The sequence below is a fragment of the Zeugodacus cucurbitae genome, chromosome 4 (assembly GCF_028554725.1).
Source record: "Zeugodacus cucurbitae isolate PBARC_wt_2022May chromosome 4, idZeuCucr1.2, whole genome shotgun sequence".
Classification (NCBI taxonomy): Eukaryota; Metazoa; Arthropoda; class Insecta; order Diptera; family Tephritidae; genus Zeugodacus; species Zeugodacus cucurbitae.
Genome location: NC_071669.1, coordinates 18,050,586 through 18,071,369, shown reverse-complemented (window position 1 = coordinate 18,071,369; position 20,784 = coordinate 18,050,586). Strand labels below are relative to the sequence as shown.

The following is a 20,784-nucleotide window of genomic DNA, read 5'->3' as shown; positions in this document are numbered from 1 at the left end:
CGCAAAGTATTTACTCACCAGCAATTTAGTTCATTTCATTCGCCGCAAGCTACCACTTGGGATGACTGCTGTCGCTGTCACCATGTCTGTCGCTGACTCCTACTTACTTGTCTCTTCAATTTACTTAAAACTTTCGTTCGCCTAATAAATACCACTAACACCCCTTAAACTCGTTTTACTCCGTTCTGCGTCCTCTCTTCTCTATCTCTCTTCACCCTTCTGACACCCGCAAACAGACACTCGCATATCACTTTAAATGTCTGCGTTGACAGAAATCATATTTAAAAAGTTGAACAAGATTTGCTCGTCTCGACTTTGCCGTCGTCAAACCAACAAATTTTTGTACTTAGCAAAGTTTTCAACCCACTCACTCACTCACACGCGCGTTATGAGAAATTAGCTGTGTTCAACACCCGCTAACCTTAGTGAAGCACGCCAATTTGAGCGCTGACACTGCTCACTCAAACTCTCGAGCCCATGCAATCTTTTACCTCAGCCGCTCTCCTAGCTCCCCGACTCTCTTATCACAGCCTCACTCCTAACTCCCTCTTATTTCAGCTTTTATCCTAACTCCCTCTACCTTAACTCCCTCTCTCTTCTACCTCAACTTCTCTCTCCTATAACACCTTCTTTCTCTCCTTATATCCCCCTTCAACACCTCTCCTTATTGCCTCACATTGTCCGCGAGCACTCAATCAATTCATCTTCTTTTCACTTTGCAAATCTATGTTTGACTTTTCCTTCGATTTTATTCCGCACTTTGGTTCATTCATTATTCTTTTTTTTTGTCTGATATTCTGAGAAGTGACAAAAGTTTAATGATGCGCTTAAATTCGGGAAGCAGCGCAAAATTAGCCAGCTTCATTTCAATCCATTTTGTATGCATCAAAAAAAGTAAAAAAAAATTAAGAAAAATATTTTAAAAATTTGTACAAAATGTCTTCTCACTTTTTTGATGGTGATAATTGGCAAAAACAGAAAAATATTGTCAAAATGTGAAGAAGAATTTATAAAAGTGTCAGTTCGTATGGGGAGCGCTTCTAAGAATTTGTACAAAGTTTCGTCTTCCCAGTTTAAACTTGCCGTTTTCACAAATTTGCCTTGCCTTAGAGTTCAATTGTCAAGTATTTGCAGCTTATGACAAAAGTCAATTGTGAGAAGTGGGTTGACAGAAAGACAATTGAAAAATACCTTAGGTAGCTGTCAACAAATTTTATTTGAAGTTTATCTCAAGTCATTCTCAAATTAAATTAACCGTTTAGTCCTTTCGGAAAAGTTAAGGATAATTAGAAAATCCAATCTGTCTCTTCATGTGGCACTCTCCGGTATTATGAGTAGTGAGAAAACTCGACTATTAACAACTGTTGATAGAAAGTTTACTCTTCGATATCTTCAGCATCAAAGAGTTTAAAAAATAGTCAAATGTATTTGGTTCTTCTCGAAGGTCTTCCTGTATACAAGAAGAGTTTCAAAGAACATGCTGTTCCACCATTCTCGGGTTATTCGTTATACATAGATCGCTCAAGAGAATATCTCTGATGAGTTTGTCGAGTAGCTGGGTAACACATTTTTATCACACTCAGAGAACTATTTTGGAGCACTATAGTTGAGTACACTTAATGCCTTATTGGGACGCAATATAGTATTTTTAGCAACTCGATCCTTAAGATGCACTTAATATGATCTAAGTCCACCTAATTTAATATTAAATAAAGTATTTCAGAGGCTTCGCAGCTGAATGAACTCAAAGAACTCTAGACTCTCATAAAACGATTGATGACGTCACTTTAGCCAACGAGCTCTTAAGTAAGAATTAGTAACTAAATTAAAAAAAATTAAGCATGTAAACAAATTTCTTTCGATTCTCAGCTAGATAACCCTATTAAACGTTCCACATTAACATTTTCTCCTAAATTTCCGCTCTTATCAACATCATAATTAACAATTTCCATTTAACGACTAAGTTGAAGACGACGTAATCAAACTGCATCTCTTACACGAACCCCTCTCGTTACGCGAAACTGTCAACCCACTCACTGTCTCCAATATGCATTGACTTCATTGCAATCATTAGACAAACATTTGCGAAATATTCGGAAAACTCATTCATTGCATACGAAATTTCGAAATTAGAGGTAAATTTTGGCGGAATGTTGTTGCTAACAAGCGTCATTTACGCTTTTCCGGCATTCAACTCATTTCCCTGTCTGCTGCACATCCGCCCACAACAATAACAGACGCCTTTTGGGTTTGATAAGCTCATTTCATTAGATGTTGGACAGGTAACAATAATTGAAATTTCTTTAGGAAGGGGTTAAAAAATCCCGAAGATCTCTAGTAATGAACTTATCGGTACTCATGCTGACTCTTATCTCTGCCCCTGAGTCATTAAATCTCGAATAACTGTCCCGATTAAGTTAAAAATCGTACAGGATCTTGGTGAAAATGAGAGAACTTTTGTAAGATTCTGCGCTTTATTCATGATTTATTAAAAGGCATGATAACTCACCACCCGGAACCCTTTATAATGATAGAAAGCAAACGAAACTCTATATATTCGTGGATTCCATTTCAGAGAATACATTATGAATGTCTGACCACAACATCCCAAGTACGCCGATCGTATAATTCCATCCTCTGGAGTAAATTTTTAGTAACTGAAGATACTGGTTTTGACATTGGGCGGAAGTTTGAGGGTGAGAAGAAACATACTTAGGACCATGGAAATCAATATGAATGGTTCATATAAAGAATGAAGCATTGAATCGATAACTTTCTGATTTATGAAAGAATAAATGTGTAGCCAAGTCTTATCGCGGATCTGTGAAGCCAAGAAAGCGCTGAAAAGATGTAACAGCAAAATATCACCAGCGATGCCTTGTTCGTGACTCTCTGTGAATCTGGGAATAATTCTCGGAATACTCGTCTTACTAGAAATCATGTATCTCTAAAATCTGATAACAGTTTGACATATATATATTTAATTGAACCGCTGAAACCCAAGTTGCCGCGGTTTTGAGAAACAAAAAACTAGACGGCAGAAAGAAATTGCTATAAACTGTTAACAGTCGCACTACTTGACTTTGACTTATGATCTCAGAGTTCAGATTTTAATAACATTTAAAGCTCCTGGATATAGACATCTGCTTTATAATGGAATAGATATTCCCTCAACAACGAGTTATACTACCTTTACTGACTGAACTATAGAAAATAACACAAATTCTGATCCCACCGGGTGTTTGACGAAGGATTATAGGGTTTTGAAAATAATAAATCAAGAACTCCTGCCAAACTTTTCAGGAACTTTGAGCTTACAGCACTTATTTAACATAATTGTAGCTGAATGAAGTTCTGAAAGCCAAAGCACCAGCGGAAAAATGTCGATCATCAATATCTTCCAGCGAACTTGCATCCGTATTTTTCATTTTTAAAGTAATGTCTTCTGAATAGACGTAGGTAGCATGAAGCTGAAGGTCTTTTAAGATGAAATTGCAATGAAATATAATCGTGTTGAACATTAAGAAGATCAACCAGCTTTATTAAATTTTCTATGAGCTACATCTGACCAAAAGAAAAGTACTACTCTCGTGAACATAGGTCATAACCAACAATAAAAAGAAAATTTGAGGGTTTACCGAGTTTGTTAACATTTATTAAGGGTTCATCTGATTATCTTCCAAAAAATTGAGAGCTCTGCGAGCTTTAAGCTTCCTACAAATGTCTTATAGATTTTTTTTGGCAAAATTTTTATTTATTTCTTGTTTGTCTCTCGAATTAGCTTAGTTGAGGTATTTAAGGAGCTGGAAGCTTAGTGTGGAAGTCACTTTATATATTAATAATATCTTGAGATGTCAGTAAAAGCTATTGTAGAGCTTTTAACTAAGCTTTTGTGTTACTTTTTACTGTTTTCATTTCGATAACTTTCCGATTTCTTCTTCTAATGTAATACTGTTAGCCAAAGCCCCAGACAATAGAGAGGATTATCAATATCTTCAAACGAACCATCAACCACTCTCCACTTTTAAAGCAATGCCTTTCGATGAAATGTAATTAGCATGAAGTTGAAGGTCTTTTTGTTGAACTTCCGATATGTTGCATAAATATTAAAGGCTTATAACATTGAAAAGTCCACTTGGCTTTACTTTTAACTTTATATAAAAATGTTCATCTTAGTATCGACCCAGAAATTGAAAGCTCTAAGAATTTCTCTACGATTTTGATTTATTTCTAGTTTGCCTCTCATATTAGCTCTGCTACGGCATCTAAGGATATGGAAACTTAATATGTCGATATTATCTGGAGATGCCAGTAGAAGCTATTGTAGAGCCTTTAACTAAGATTTTGAGTAAGAGGGTCTGAACTAAAGTAAGAGAATTTTGCTAGAACATCAGCTTTAAGCTTTACAGTACTAGAACTCTCAGTATAGTAGGCTGTGAGATACTTTCCTAACTTGAACTTTAGAACCGTTATATACTCGAGAAAACTATTTAAACTAATATGGATTAACTGTCAGCGTCTTGCAACATCCCACAAAATCTTTTAATTTCTGCTTTTTCTCATCGTTTTCTTTAAACCACACAGCTTAAGCGGCAAGTCTATATATTCTGCCGCAGGAAGCGTCTTAACTTTCATTTCTCTTTCTGCGTGTGTGTGTTTGTGTGTGAGTTTGCGTGCAAATTTTCCGCTAACGCAGCGTAAATGAATTTTTTATACGCCATTAAAATTCTAATGCACTGAAGACTGTTGGTCCACACACACAAACACAGACACACAGCTGCAAAGCGCCAGAAAAGCGTTGCCGTAAAATCAACTGCCCTGCGAAATGTGGCAAGCACTTTTTGGCCATTTGCGAGCATTAAGTTGTGATTTTCGACTATTAGCGTGGCGCGGTGGAGTGCCGCGAGCGCGCGGATTTACTGCCACTACACATGTACCAGTAGTGGTATGGGTGTGTGTTCCAGTGTGTTCGTGCAACAGTCATTCGCTACCAAATTTCGTGCGTGCGTGCAACAGCGCCATTCACGTAAGCCACTTATTCGCGTTTTACACAAACGAGCAGCTATGTGTAGTACAAAACTCATTTTAAGCTTGCTGCTTTCTGCGGTCCTCTTTCTTCTTTCTCCTCTTCCTCTTATATAACATATAAATCTTGTTCTTTAGATACATACATATATATATATATATATTGATACTTATATTCCATCTTTCTTTGCAGATTATATGCAAGCTCTGTGCAAGAATCACTTTCTGCAGCAACTTTATCGTAAAATCGACGGTGCTGTACTTTGGTCGCAAAACGAACGGAATCTGGATTGCATCATAACATTCCAAACGCATTCGATATTGCAACGTTTCATGTTGCGCTTCGATATGTTGCAACTAGATTGCAATGATCATTTGTATGTGTACGATGGCGCGCATGCTGTTGCCACACCGAAGGTAAGTGCAAGCGCGAATAGTAATATACTTAGTATGTGGAAACATCTTGATTCAGCTGCATATTAGCATCGATGGGGTATGCTACAAAATACCTGCAGTTATACTCGTCTATATACGTATATTTATTGGGGGCACGTGCTTGCAGTAAGTGAAATGAATGGCTGCTGAGGCGGTCTATGTGAGAAAGGATGTACTTAGTACACAGAAAAAAAAATTACTGAGTTCAAAAATATTTATCATCGATTTTTGTTACTAAATAAAAAATGAATTACAGCGCCATCTAGCGGAAATTGATTTTTAGAATTATTAATTTTCTTTAATTGAGCCCACAAATTCAATATGCAAATAATTCCACAAAATATAGTCTTTCCAAATATTTGAACTCAGCGCCACATAGCGGAATACACCATGTTATACATTTTTTAAGAAAACTTATAGACAGTTTATGCTGGACTAATACAAGACTTTAGCTCAGCACGTAGTCAGTATTAAATTACGGGAAAGAGGACTCTCAGAAATATGCTGATTCCATATCTTCACCACAATTAAGTTTGTCACGAAGTTTGTAACACCCAGAAGGAAGCGTCCTATAAAGTATATATATAAATGATCAGTATGTTGAACTGAGTCGATTTATCCATGTCCTTCTGTCTGTCCGTCTGTATATATACAAACTAGTCCTTCAGTTTTTAAGATATCGTTTTGAAATTTTGCAGATGTTATTTTCACTTCAAGATGCTGCTCATTTGTCGGAACTGCCGATATCGGACCACTATATCATATAGCTGCCATACAAACTGAACGATCGGAATCAAGGGCTTGTATGGAAAACTTCCGCATTTTACTACATATCTTCACGAAATTTGATGTGAGTTATTGTTCATAGAAATAATTTAATCTCCGAAGAAATTGTTCAGATCGGTTAACTAGATAACCTTATGCCCGGTTTCAAAGTTTCTAGCAAACAACCCGGCTAAAAAGAATTAGTAAAATGTTTTAATTTTTTTTACTTACTTTTTCTTACGTCTTTAGATTTGCTTAAACACATAGTTACTAAAAGAAATGCACCTGTGAAGGGTATATTAGCTTCGGTACAGCCGAAGTTAACGTTTTTTCTGGTTTTATGTTAAGTCTCTCTGCAGTACTTGCTCTAAGTAAGTCTTTTTTAATCTAATATTCTACTTCAGTTCTATGAATTACAAAAGCATTTAGTTTTAGACATACTGGAACGACATTAAGATAACTATATATATAGATATCACTCAGAGGTTCCACCAAATTATTTTCGATAAGTCTGCACCACTAAAAGGACCTCCTGATAATTCCTCAAAGAGCAGATTATATCAATATAAGACATTATAATACTAAAGATTGCTGCTGTGATGACAAGCCTTGGCTGGGTATAAATCCAGACACATTCTGGTTTCCAAGACCCGTTTTCCGTGGTAACAAATGATGTTCCATTTACTCCTGAACAACGAACTTCGAGTACAATAAAGGCAGTTCTAATTTATCAACGTTTTCGCACAAAGAACGATGAAGATTAGACATCATGACAAGATTTTGCATTCCCCGAGTACTATAATAATAACACTGAACACCTCTTCAGAATATGTTGTAACTTGTGACCCCTTTTTAAACATTTTTCTGTAATACTAAAGTAATTATTGTCTTACTCAACTATCTAGAAAATACAGAGAAGTTTCTTCTGCATATTCTCTCAAAGGTTATGACATTTACTGTCTGCGCGAGAGGAATGCAGGAAGTGTCAAGAGCAGGGCGCCAAGAATACAGTGGAGCCTCTCTTGTGCATTTGTTCTGCGTTAGAAAGACAACGCTTCAGGTTTCTAGGGGCCTCACAGTACGATAAGTTGGAGGAGATATTGTTAGTGAGACCTCATAATCTATTCAAATCCGCCTCAAGCGCTAGCATCCTAGCCGATGACTAGTATCACTAGGACCATGACTGGTCTATGCAGGGCCTGCGGGCCCACCAGGCACACCTAACCTAACCTATGCCATTTATTGTTTAACTCTATTGCCTAGTACATAGCATAGTTTCTTCTGTACCTAATTCCGAAGCCTTTGGATTTTACTGCCTGAATAAAGAGCTAGAAAAAACTGGCAGTTTCCTCTGCACCTTCTTCCGAAACCTTTATCATTTATTATCTGACTCTAATACCGAGTAGACAGGATAATTTCTTCTGTACTTATATACTTCCGAAGACTTTGGATTTTTATTATCTGACTCTACTACAGAGAAGAGGGAACAGTGCATTTTCCAAATCCTAGAAGACAGGACAATTTCTACTGTACCGTCTTCCGAAACCTTTGACAAGAGATAGGAAAAATTTCATTTCTTCTGAACGCTTTTTGGAATGTCATTAACACAACAGAGCTGCCTAAGAAAGAGAGACCAGTTTGTATCAACACTTAATCCGATCTGATTTTAAGATATAATTCGGGATCGTACGGAGCTTGACCAAAACGTCAGATGGTTAATACCTGCTCCTTTCGTGAATATAGATGACATATTTACCAATCCTGAAAAAGAAAAGGCTATAAACAAATGTGGTAGTGCATTCTCATGATATTGGGGTTCTGTTTAAAGTCTTCAGGGTTGTACTGCCACCATCTCAACATTCTCCCAAAATATTTGCGAATAACAATAATATCTTCAGAAAATTATTTATTCGTTAAATAAAGAGATACCCGCTGAATCGACGAATTTTTAAAGGTCACGACTCCGAATTACTGTGAAAAAGGGAAGGATAAAACAGTTAAATGTAAGCCTATGAGCTACAAGCAACATTTGAATAGTAGTGTCACAAGGCTCAATAGTTTAGATAGGGTTGAATAGGACTCATAATTACGACAGACATTTGCCTTGAGTGATCTGAGGAGACCAGAGATTCGGTACGAGTTCGATGGGGTCCGCTATTAAAAGGCAGATTGGCTTTGTAGAGGAAGATCAACCAAGTCTCATAAAAAAAGTTCCAATAAAATATATATTTGATCTATAGGAAATATGGATGACAGGAACCACTGAAGATCTCGTCTATAAAATGGACCCATTCCAAATCATATTAAAGCATCAACATCAAAGATCCCACCCAAATTTCTCCAAGTGCAATGGTGTATTTCTATAATCTCAAAAAGCGCATCAGCGCACATTCCCGATGTGATAACTCACCTAAACAAAAACAAAGATAGCAGCGAATCCAAATAACTGGAGCATAAAATATGTGCGCATCAGAAGGCAAAAGTACTTGACTTGAGAGTAGTAGAGATTTCCAAATCAATGACGGTGGCACGTTCAGAGCCATACAGGCGGCACGTAACCACTTACACGTACGCGACACTCGCAACGCGTCAAACTGCTACTGCGACTATGCCACACTGCATTTAGAGACAATGTCTAATCTACATACTCGTATGAATGGAGATAACATCCAACACAAACATTCAAACAAACAAACATATGAATTGCATGCGCCATTTTTATTGAGTCGCGGCTTGAAAGTCCACGTGAATGTCCGCGGCAAGAGTTTTGAAAGTCAAGCTTTTTGAAGAATTTCGCTAACTCAATAATGCAACCGCAGCGCAAAAAGACTAGAGATGCGAGATGAGGAGCACAATGAACCAAACAAACCAACAGGCAGTGGCAGCGGACAGGTTAGACATGTAGTTAGTAGAGTAGAGAGGTGAAAGGATCATGTGCGATATGATAGGTTTATATATATATGTAGGTATGTAGGTGTGCAGTTATATTCTATTGGCTTCGGGTTTAGAGTTTGGCCGACCTACTCTTATGTTTTATTGTCTGACATCAGTACCATATTATTGTAGTGTCAGATAAGTTGAGTCTAGTAAGAATTTCGTATGTACCAACTATGAATACTCGAATTGAGCAGATTGAACAAATTTTATCCCGCTCATCCTCATTTCGAATATTTCCACAACAGCCTAGGGAACTTTAGCCGTCTTTAATCTTCTCATACCCCGATTTTATACATTAAGTGAAGCCATGACCTTTTTAGTTGTCTTATCAACTTAGTGGATACCTTCATCATGATGTATGCTCTTACCAACTATTAACCTTGATCTAGAGTCTAAAAATCTCGAAATTTGTATTCCATCGTATGATATAGTCTTGCTGGTAAAAGCTGTTTTAAACACGGAAAATATTCAGAATATTTTAATAGATTTCACTTAACACTTTTCTGGAAATTGGCACATTTTCTATAACTCGTCTTCATACTTAAGTCCAATGCCATGAATATAAGATCAAATAAGATCATTTAGGATTGACTTGCCATACTTGATTAATCTGAATTAACTGTGAATTGACTTTAGGTTACACTATATATATGCGTTTTATTCGAACTTCGAACAGTCAGCCTAGATTAGATTAGATTATATATTGAGGATTGCACCGCGACCTAAGGTCTATTGTGCCCTCTCCAGTTATCACCGCAGTCCCTCCAACCTAGAAACCTTAACAGTGTTGCAGGGCTGATGGATGCGATACTACCTCTTTGGAGATACAGAGCCCGAATTGTCTGTCCCCTTTTCTTCGCGATCGCCGAGTAGTCAAGAAGTAAGTGTTCTGGTGTCTCCGCCTCCGAATCACAGAATCGGGAAAGATACGACGAGTAGATTCCCAGTTTGTGCAGATGACACCGTAGTCTGCAGTGGCTGGTATAGAATGCCGCTAATTGTCTCAGTTTGTTCCTGGGGAGCGCCATTAACTGTTTGTATCCTCCGAGGAACAGTTTGGAGTGACGAAGTCGCTGCATGTGCAGCCAGCAGCGATTCCTGCTTGCTACTTCCTCTTCTTGTAAACGGCTTATAAGAACATGCCGACAAACCGCGATGAAGGGCTCCGGCCCTATTGGGCTAGTAGCCGCGGCCTTCCTTGTCAGTTAGTTCACAAGTTCATTTCCTTGTATGTCAAGCTATTGATATCGCAAATTCCTCGAACCCAAACATTGTAGCAGTAACGTCTCCATTGATTAAGTTGGAAGTATGGTTCCTTGGTAACATATTTATTCAGAAAGCATGTTCTTTTCAACCTTCTGTTAGTCACTTTATTGGTCAATCAGAATCAAAAATTGCGGTATCCTTATACTGGATATAAGTGAACTAGGGGAGCAGCAAAATGTCGAACATATTATAGAAAGAGACGTGGGTATTATCTGATGGCGGATCGCGGTCATTGATAAAAATAACTAAATGTACTCTTCTCACTCTTCTCACTGAAAATTTTTACACAAATCATTATTTGGACGGATAGATGAATAAACGAACAGAATGAACAGGATGGAAGAACGGACAGACAAACAGACAGATTAAATTATTCTCGTCATCCTGGCCATTTTGATATGTTTTTATCACAATTGTACCTAGTACGAGGATACAATGATTAAATACTAACAACAATTCAATTCTAATAAGTTAAAAATAATAATTAAAAGCTAAATGTTAGAGGAATTTCCGTTACAGTTGCCTTGCTAAGTCTGAAGGCCTCTTACGTTTCAGTCGGTTTTCTTGTTCACCAGTTTCGATGAGTCTGGATGCCTCTTCATTTACATCCTTATTTTGCAAGCGCTGAATGCAGGCAATACAGCTTTGATTTGAGCAACCCCATAGTTGAGCTCCATAGGCCCAAATTGGCTTTAATACATTTTTAATATATATAAACAGCTTGTTTTTGATTGAAAGCGTGGATCTCCTACCGACTAGATGGTAAAACTTAGCAAATTTTAAATCAAGCTCACCCCTTTTTTTGTGGTGATTCCTAGGTACTTAGCATTATTCTGATGTGGTATAGCAGTACCATTTACATAAATGGGATGGTATGGTGTTTTTTTAAAGTAAAGTCTACATGCATTGATTTGGAATCGTTTAATTTAGTGCGCCACTTAGCAGCTCATTTAGTAATTGCATTGACTGCTGGTTGAAGGGTAGATACTGAGGTTGACTCTACTGCTGCTAACAGGGCTGTGACATCCGCAAATGTCGCTGTCACATATTTTGAGTCAGTGGGGATATCACTTGTAAAAAGCAAGTAAAGCATTGGCCCCTACACGCTTCCCTGGGGAACACTCGCTTCTCTCGGTTGCAAGTTTGAGTATGCATCCTCTTGTTTTATGCGAAAGTACCTATCTTTTAACATGTATTTCAATTTCATTTCTCTATCAAAAGCCTGAGACACGTCTAAGAAGTCCGCCGAACAAACGTTCTTTTTATCCATAGCGTTTTCAACAAAATTAACGATTCGGTTTACCTGGTCAATTGTTGAATGATGATCACTAAAGCCGAACTGATATACTGGTATAAGCTGTTTCTATTATTGATTTGAGCTACTTTATGAGAACATTCTCGGAGACTTTCGATAGAGCTGGCAGCAGCGATATTGGCCTATAAGATGTGACATCATGTAGTGGTTTACCCGGCTCGGGTATCATAATAACTTCAGATACTTTCCAAAGCGATGGAACGTATATTAAGTATAATGCACTGTTTACATTTTGATGTAAACAACACTATGTCGATATCACTTTCTAACAGGTGCTACAAGCAACTTTTAGGCGCACAAAACTATTTTACATGAAGTGTTCAAAAAACACCGGGAATTGTAAAATTTCAAATTTCGTACGATTTCAGGTTAGACGTGCCTTTATGAACCTGGCGCTTTCCGTTTATCAAATGCTCATAATTCGTTGCTTATTCGTGAATTCTTAGTTAAAAACAATACTGTAAGGATGCTCCATCCTCTATTTGGCAGATACGACTGAGTGTGACCTTTTCCTATTTCCAAAAGTAAAGAAAATCTTAAAGATATGAGAAATCGCCAAAGGCTATACCAACAAGTAAGGAAGGGCTAAGTTCGGGTGTAACCGAACATTTTATACTTTCTCAATTTATTTATTTAACTTTATTTATATTATATAATACACAATTTGACCCACATATTCGTCATATATATTGTACAAAGTCCATTGAAAGTTGGAAACCATAATATTAGGTTAGAAGCACCGAGGTCCTCGTGTTCGATATATGGGGCCTTAAAAACCTATGGTCCGATTTCGGCTATTTCTAGAATGGGGCTGCCACACTATTAACATGGTATTTGTGCAAAGTTCTGCACCGATATCTTCACTAGTGTTTACTTTATATATTGTAAAGTAAACGATTCGGATCGTCTTCAAAGTTTTGGTATATAGGAAGTAGGCGTGGTTGTGAAGCGATTTGGCCTATTTTCACAATATATCATTGGGATATAAGGAAACTATTACAAACCAAGTTTCTTTGAAATCGGTCGAGTAGTTCCTGAGATATGGTTTTTGACCCATAAGTGGGCGACGCCACGCCCATTTTCCATTTTGTAAAAAATCTGAGTGCAGCTTCCATATGCCATTTCTTATGTGAAACTTAGTGTTTCTGGCGTTTTTCGTTATTGAGTTAACCCACTTTTAGTAATTTTCAACCTAACCTTTGTATGGGAGCAAGGCGTGGGTATTATCCGATTTCTGTCGATTTCGGACAGACAGACATTCGGATTTGAACTCCACTCTTCACCCTGATCACTTTGGTATATATAACCCTATATATAACTGGTTTAGTTTTGGGTGTTACAAACAACCCACGGTGCTCTGGAGCGAATTTAAATACAATTTTTAGGTAAATAAAATTTTCAAGGGGATTCTGTTTCTAGGTGATATTAGAAAGAAAATAAACGTAAAATGAAAAAAATCCACTTGGCGCTTTTTTTTGGCAGCGAAAATAAGATTTTTATAGACGATGCTTGAACAAATAGCTACTGATCTCAAGCTTGCCAACATCGTTACTGGTCTAATGGGACATATAGTTCACATCCGTGTACATGGTGTGAAATGTCTCATCTTAATCTCAATAATTGTGGACCCGCTAGGTCAACAGAAAATTGTTTAAACAACTTCAGAAGCTGGTGCTCGAAAGGGAAAGTTTTTAAACATTCTAAGTTCTTTAAAAATTGTGTACACCCACCTCTATTTTTGGCAAACGTTGAAGTCCTACATGTCATCCCTCCTCCAGAATTACACTTATTATTAGGTGGTGTTAATACTTTATTCAAACGAATGATGTTGGAAAACGAAGAGGTTAGTGTACAATGGGCCAAAAAATGCAATGTTGAACGTCAGTGTACATATGGATCCCCGACTTTTGCAGGTAATGCGTGTAAAACTTTATTAAATAAGATAGACGTATTAGATGACATGAAAAGTTTGAGTTGCGCAAAATAAGTTGATACGTTTCGAGCTTTGAAAAAAGTCGTTGACGGATGCTTTTCAATCGAACTATCGACGCTTTTAAAAAGAGTTATAAATCCCATGGAATTCCAGTTACACTAAAGATTCATGCGATATTTTACCATGTATCAGAATTTTGTACGAAAGCCAATAAGAGATTAGGATACTTTAGCGAACAATCGTGTGAGTCTGTTCACGCTGATTGCAGTAAAACTTGGGAAAGGTGTAAAGTCCTAAAGAGTCATCCTGAGTACTCCAAAAAATTATTACGCGCAGTTTGCGATTACAATAGTTTGAACTTGTGATTAATATGTGAATACTTATGAGAAATAATGTAACTTTGTTCGCATTTTTATCTTTTAAGCTGCGTTACATTATATTTTATTGTAAAAAACACTTCAATAAAAAATATTGATAATTAAGAGATTTTGCTCATAATACAGATAGTTTATGTCTTCTAGAAAAAATTTAATATTTCTGTTAATAATTCTTTTTCTTGATTAAGTTGGTCCTAAAAGTCGCAAAATTAAAAAAACTATTGCAAATTTTACAATTTTCAGAAAAACATAATTTTAGTACCACAAACAAGCTCTTTTTGACAGCTGACATTTACTACTTCCAAAATATTCTGGAAACTTTGGTTTTAAAATGCATTGCTAGGGTGATAATATTATTTTTCAAAAGAAGCTATAGATCAAAGTTTGAAAATGAAGCAAAAAATCTTTCGCTGCCAAAAAAAAAGCGCCAAGTGGATTTTTTTCATTTTACCTTTTTTTTGTTTCTAATATCACCTAGAAACAGAATCCACTTTAAAATTTTATTTACCTAAAAATTTTATTTAAATTCGCTCCAGAGCACCGTGAACCGTTATGTGAACAAAACTATAATACTCTCTTAGCAACTTTTGTTGCGAGAGTATAAAAATCGAACTTAAGTAATGCATGATATCGAATGGGGACTTTTTTGAAGGCGATAACATTAATGTAGACGAACGAATAAATATTAAAACACGAATATAAAGAATCGAAAATTCCCGTTATTTTTTGAACACATATAATTTATTTCTTGTGGCGAAGGCATAGAAATAAAGAAAATTTCAAACAATAAAAAAATAAGTAAAAAACCAGTAAATTAATAACACCGTATAAGAACTGAAATATGCCAAAACAACTAACGCCATCCATCAGTTTTGTGCGCAAAATAAACGGCAACAAAAATTCAACGCGCCACAAAATTTGCTAGACGACCGCATTTATTTACACAAGCACTAAATAAAATGTCACTCATACGCCATGCAATGCCAGCATGCAAGCGTAAATACTATATATACTCTATAAATATATGTGTGTGTGTGTGTTTGGCAAAAGCGCCAGCATGAGTTTTGGGCGCCTGCAGAAATCGCTGTTAAATAGTTGAAACAGCAAACACACACATACATACATACGTATGGAGTACCGTTGGAATGTCAACAACAATAACAAAAGTTGCCAGCACCAAATTTCCGCATACTTGCCTTGCCACACACTCATTATAGGCGACTTAATATTTGCCAGCGAGCAGCAAATCCAGCATATACTCGTACGAGGCAATGCGCTGCAGCAACAGACAGCGCAGTTGAGGAAGCAAAAGCAACAAAAAAAAATACGCTATTGCAGTAGTAACAACAACAACAATTAACACACGCAGGCAACAACAAAAGCAAAAAAAAAATCCATTTTAGTACTCATTCATCTCCGCTTTCTCCTGTGCTACGCTCTCTCCGTCCCACTTTAAGCTGCCTGTGGCACTGTTCAAATTGTGCTCATAAAAGTCTCGCGCGCGCTCGCTAAGTAATTAATTTGATTAAATTATCCACTCAAATATTCTAATGTCCTAATCAAACTAAAACTTTTTGCTTTCGTGTCACCTCTCTTTGCCTCTCGTCACTAATGCCGCGTGTTTGTTTGTTGGTTTTCCGGCAACTAACGGCTTGTAGTTTTGTGTGTTTTAAGCTCATTCTGGTCGCTTACCGGCTGTCACCTTTCACACTTTGGCCAAATTAAACACGCAAATATGCTGATTGTAATCAGTTTGCTATTTTTCCTCTTCCTACATGCAACTCTGTGAGTGTATTTTCATGCATGTAGCTGTGGGTAATTGTATAATTCCCGACATATTTGCAAGCAAATAATCGCTTTTAATGTGTCATATATAGTTTTTGGTTTGTTAACATGTCGGTGATTCGCGCGCTCAGTCCGCATGGGAGAGAGAGAGAGAATACTCAACTGTGACACCAAATCTTAAAAATGCTCTAAATTATATGTATTTCGTTACGAAAAACTCAACTTCGAGACTCATTGAAGCTTCTCTTAAAAAGCTGACAGTCCCACCACAGCCTTTGTGAGGTTCGAAACATGATTATCGGTAATCTGAAACCTTTCACGAAAAGCCTGAGGTTGTAATCCAACCATAGCCGGTCCCAAGCCCGTGTTGTAAAAGGAGGAGGGTAGGACGAAGCACCCCGAATGACTTCTAGTTAGCGTCTCGAGAAATAGGAGGATGAAGCGAACAATGCCCTCCGAAAAGCCTCGTCTACCTTTCGCATAAGGTAAAAATGCAACCTAATAAGATGAGCGAAGGTAATAACAAAAGGATTATTACTCCAGGTGGAACCCACGCAAGTGGTGGCAATCCACCCACAGCTTCGGCTGTGGCAGGTGCACAGATTCTGGAGGCCTCAACCCCGCTCAAAGAATTACAAAAATGTTCGACAAAACAAAAAGCCGAAGGCGAAAGGAACCCTGGCCGAAAAGTCTGGCAAACGCTCCGGTGCCACTAACGCGCAGCGCGCAAACAGCGGTTACTAGCTGCCGGTACAAGCCTTCAGGGCAGCAAGACCCCCCGATCGGTACTAACGAAATTCCTCCGAAGAGCTCGAAGAGAGCTAAACATCAACCGGGTAGACACGGGGGAACATGTCGACGGAGCAGCAGACCCTGTTTGAGGCGGCTTTCGGTGACGGGCCAATGGACCTAATCCTATCGTCGGCCTCCAGCAGGTCTGTCTTCAAAATAGACATGGCTCGCTTCGAGAAGGGCGTCTTCCGTCTGGCCATCAACTCCGTGGAGCACACTTCAGCCATTCGTTCCATGGTGAAGAGTCTGCCGGAGCTATGAGACAACTGTCGTTAAGATGCTGACCAAACAGAACACGGCACTGTGGGAGATATTCCATCGCAGTAGAACTCCGGAAGGGGACGTTATGGATGGATAGACCCAGATTCCTACTCGTACCTGGAATCTGTAGGTGGTAGGGCTCACCTGTTGTTCTCCACTGTCAAATTTAGAATAGGCCACCGTCAGGTAGAAAGCAATCCTCTAACGTTTTTCAAGCAGAAGTGGCTGCCATAAAGGTTGTAACGGCAAGCAACGTTATTGCTTTCTCCTCCAGAGAAGTAATAATCCAAACTGATTGTAGAACGGTGATACTTCGCAATCAGACTAGTTTGGGTTCCAAAAGAATCGGACGAAATTGAAAGTCTGATAAGCTTACTAGGCTAGGCACGTCTTTCTCACCGACAGTGGAATGGGATAGTCACTATCACTTGCGCTCTCCCAAGGTCATTCTGATATATATATATCTGCTTCTATCAAGGTAAATCACAAGAGGTCTAGGGAATTCTTCGTATCAGTAAGGTCAATCTTTCAATAGCCATAGGGGTTATAACTGACCTCGGCAGATTTGTGGTAGGTACTAGTGGCATCTTCAATTTAATTCGATTCTTAAATTTAAGTGAATGGATAAGAAGAAACTATTCATAAATCAAGATTATAAAAATAATAACTTGGTTTCAATCTTGAAAAATAAAAAGCTTTTAGTATAACGGAAATAATATTTATTAACAGTTATTGTGCTTAAGCACCTGATGCCCTTTTCGCACGTTCACATTTAACCCTTCCGTATTCATTTCGCTACTCTTCACTATTTCTTCATCTTAGAACTCCCCCTATTCGAGCTTGTCATATCCCTAATAGAATGCCAAAGCACACAACCCCTCCAAACAGCCAATAAAATAATGCACACACTGATTGAATATTATCACGAAAGGTATTCCGTTGCATGCAACAAACCCGCCGTCAACTGACTTTGTTAGCAGATAATTATAGTCTGGCTGCTTGCGGCAACTGCTGGAATTTCACACACATGAAGTAACGCATACGCAAAGTCTCAAGGAATGCAGTCGTCCAACAACACCAACAACAACAACAACAAGAACTACATTGACTCGTTTACCTGTTTAAGGGGAGAGTATATGACAGTGATTGTATTAGCATATTAATTTAAGGAATTCTGGTTGTATAGTCACATCACATACAAAGTTTGTGTGTTTAGTGCTCTATAAGGGACTCGAGAGTGGTGGTAAGGGTATTGAAGGGTATTGAAGAAGTTGAGGGATTGAGTTATTTTTAAAAAGAAGAAAGAGCAGGAAGATATGTTTAGTTGTTTATATAGGTAAATATTTACTTTAAGCAGGTAAACATATCAATATATATATTTACAAGGTATATTAGGGCGGTTCTAAAAAGTGGAAAAGACAATTTTATTAACAATTTTAAATTTAACTTTAAAGTGAGCAATTCTACAGTTGAGAATATTACATTTTAATCTTGATTTCGATTAGAAATGTTCCAGGTATATTGTATTTATATCTCTACTTTGGAGAGTTGCCATTAATATCTCCAAAAGTGATTTTTTTAAATTTGGGTATATATGTACATATATAAAAGGTGCATATGTGTTTAAATAGGTAGATATATATTTAATATATACATTTATAAGGTATATTAGGGTGGTTCTTAAAATTGGGAATGATATTTTTTCAATGTTCAATATTTTTAAAATACATTTTTAATATTAAAAGTAGTCGAGTATATCATATATTAACTTAGATTTCGTTTATAGACGTTCTAGGTATAAAATATATAATATATAGCTTCTTTAAGGAGTCTCCTAGCTTAAAAATGAAAATATTTTGAAAAATAAATTTTTAAAATATAAAGTGCATAAATTTATATGTTGAGACAGGTGTGAATATCAGTATATATTTTTATGAAGAATATTAGGGTGGTTCTCAAAAATGAGAAGAAATTTTCTCATGAAATTTTTTAAACTTTATCCTAAATGTGTATAATTCTATAGTTAAAAATACCATATATTCATTTTGGTTTTGATATTTGAAATATTATTTATTATATGTTTATTTTTGGAGACTTTCTATTGGTATTACCAAGAGTGAAAATGTCTTTTTAAATTGATTATTAATACATAAAATGCTCGAAATCACCAGTGGTATCGTTGAAGTCATTAAAAAGACGTTTGATGCCGTTGCAGAGTTTTATTGGGAACTTGGTAAACCTAAGCGACAGGTCATAATAGTTTCTTATCTTCATCAATTTATATATTTATCCATTGAATTTACCGATTGCAGAGTTGAAACTAAAAAAATAACAATTTTAATTTATTTAGAATCACCCTAATGTAAATATTTTCGAACTTTTGCCGGATCTTTAGTAAATGTTTGATAATTTACCAATTTCTATGTTAAAACTAAAGATAATACTAAAATTATTTTTTAAGAACCACCCTAACGTAAGTACTTCCGAATTTTACCGGATCCCATATTATTATTTTTATATATTTACCAATTTCCATGATGAAACTAAAAAAAAATTATATTAAAATTCACAGGAACCACCCTAATGTAGATATGCTCGAACTTCACCTGAAAATATAAATTAAATTTATTTAGAACCATCCTAATGCAAATATTTTCTGATTTCCACAATAATGTTTGATGTATTTACCAATTTTCATGTTGAAACTGTAGATAATACTCAAATGAGATTTTTTTAAGAACCACCCTAATGTGCATAACACCGCAAAGTATGCAACTATTTACGTTTCAACATCAAAGTTTTCTTCTCTGCTGCACAACTTAATATTTCAACACAACGCAGTGAGCTACAACAAAAGGAGAGTGGATAAGAAGAAGAAGCAGCAGCATGTCTTATAAACGCACACCCACACACACACTGAGTTTGTAACCTGCTGAAGGCTACCGGAAATTTACTACTTTACAGGCATATTTCCGTGGCAGCTGCTATGTTAATTTTGCTTGCCACACACGCACGCTGTGGCATGTGGCAAGGCCAGCGCGCTATAGCAATTGGAGCTAAGTTAGAGCGCTCTCTCGGAAATTTATGTTGTTTTTTATTGTCATTGTCAACGCAGAAGATTAATGAAGTATGTAAAGGAAGCAAGTAAAATTTAATATCAGCGTTTTTGTGTGTGGTCGCACACACGCACACACACGCAGCGCCATTTGAGTGGAAAGTTTTTGCATTTTGTTGTTGACTGACAAGCGTGTGTCAGCGCGCGCTCTCCGGTGGGCGTGTATTCATCGTCGTCGTCGTCACCAGCACGTTGAAGTTGATGCAAATAAATGATGGAAGTTTTTATTAGCTCTCCTCTAAGCTGCCACAAAGCTCAACATGCCAGCCACCATGCAACACACACACACATACGTCCAGCACCAAGCGATGCTCATAAGTATGTATATTTATGCGTGGAGTGCTGTTTGTTGTTGTTTCAGCTAAATCTCGTAATTTGCTTTGTTGTTGTTATGCGCACTAGCGGTCTTGCCGAGCGTCCTCCCTTGCGACATGCACAACTTGAAGCTTACGAAGCTGCATCTTCCAAGTAATTTGAATACAAATCACTCAGTGCACTCTATGTTGTTGTTGCTGTTGTTGTTATTGTCGCATCGTTTATGCAGCGTTTATGTTGGGAAAATGCAGCTGTTTGAACTGCATATTAAATAGATTTTATATATCTAAGTATATAAGTATATACATATATACATATATATATAAACCGTTATATAACTATATACATTATACTACATACATTATACACCTAAATATATATTTCTATGTCATCAGCAAACTATTTGAAATGCGCCATTTAACACTTACTCACTCATATCCATGTGTGCGCCATTGCGTATACG

The 20,784-nt window shown here is 37.1% G+C and overlaps 1 protein-coding gene across 3 annotated transcripts in view; it reads left to right on the top strand.

Moving 5' to 3' along the window:
- Nucleotides 1-20,784, top strand: part of LOC105216094 (uncharacterized) — a 217,655-nt gene that overhangs the window by 143,618 nt on the left and 53,253 nt on the right. For all 3 annotated transcript variants that reach the window (XM_011190388.3, XM_054230237.1, XM_011190378.3), the window contains one exon: nucleotides 5,219-5,442. In XM_011190388.3, the coding sequence (XP_011188690.1) occupies nucleotides 5,219-5,442 (224 nt within the window). The remainder of the gene's footprint in view (nucleotides 1-5,218; nucleotides 5,443-20,784) is intronic.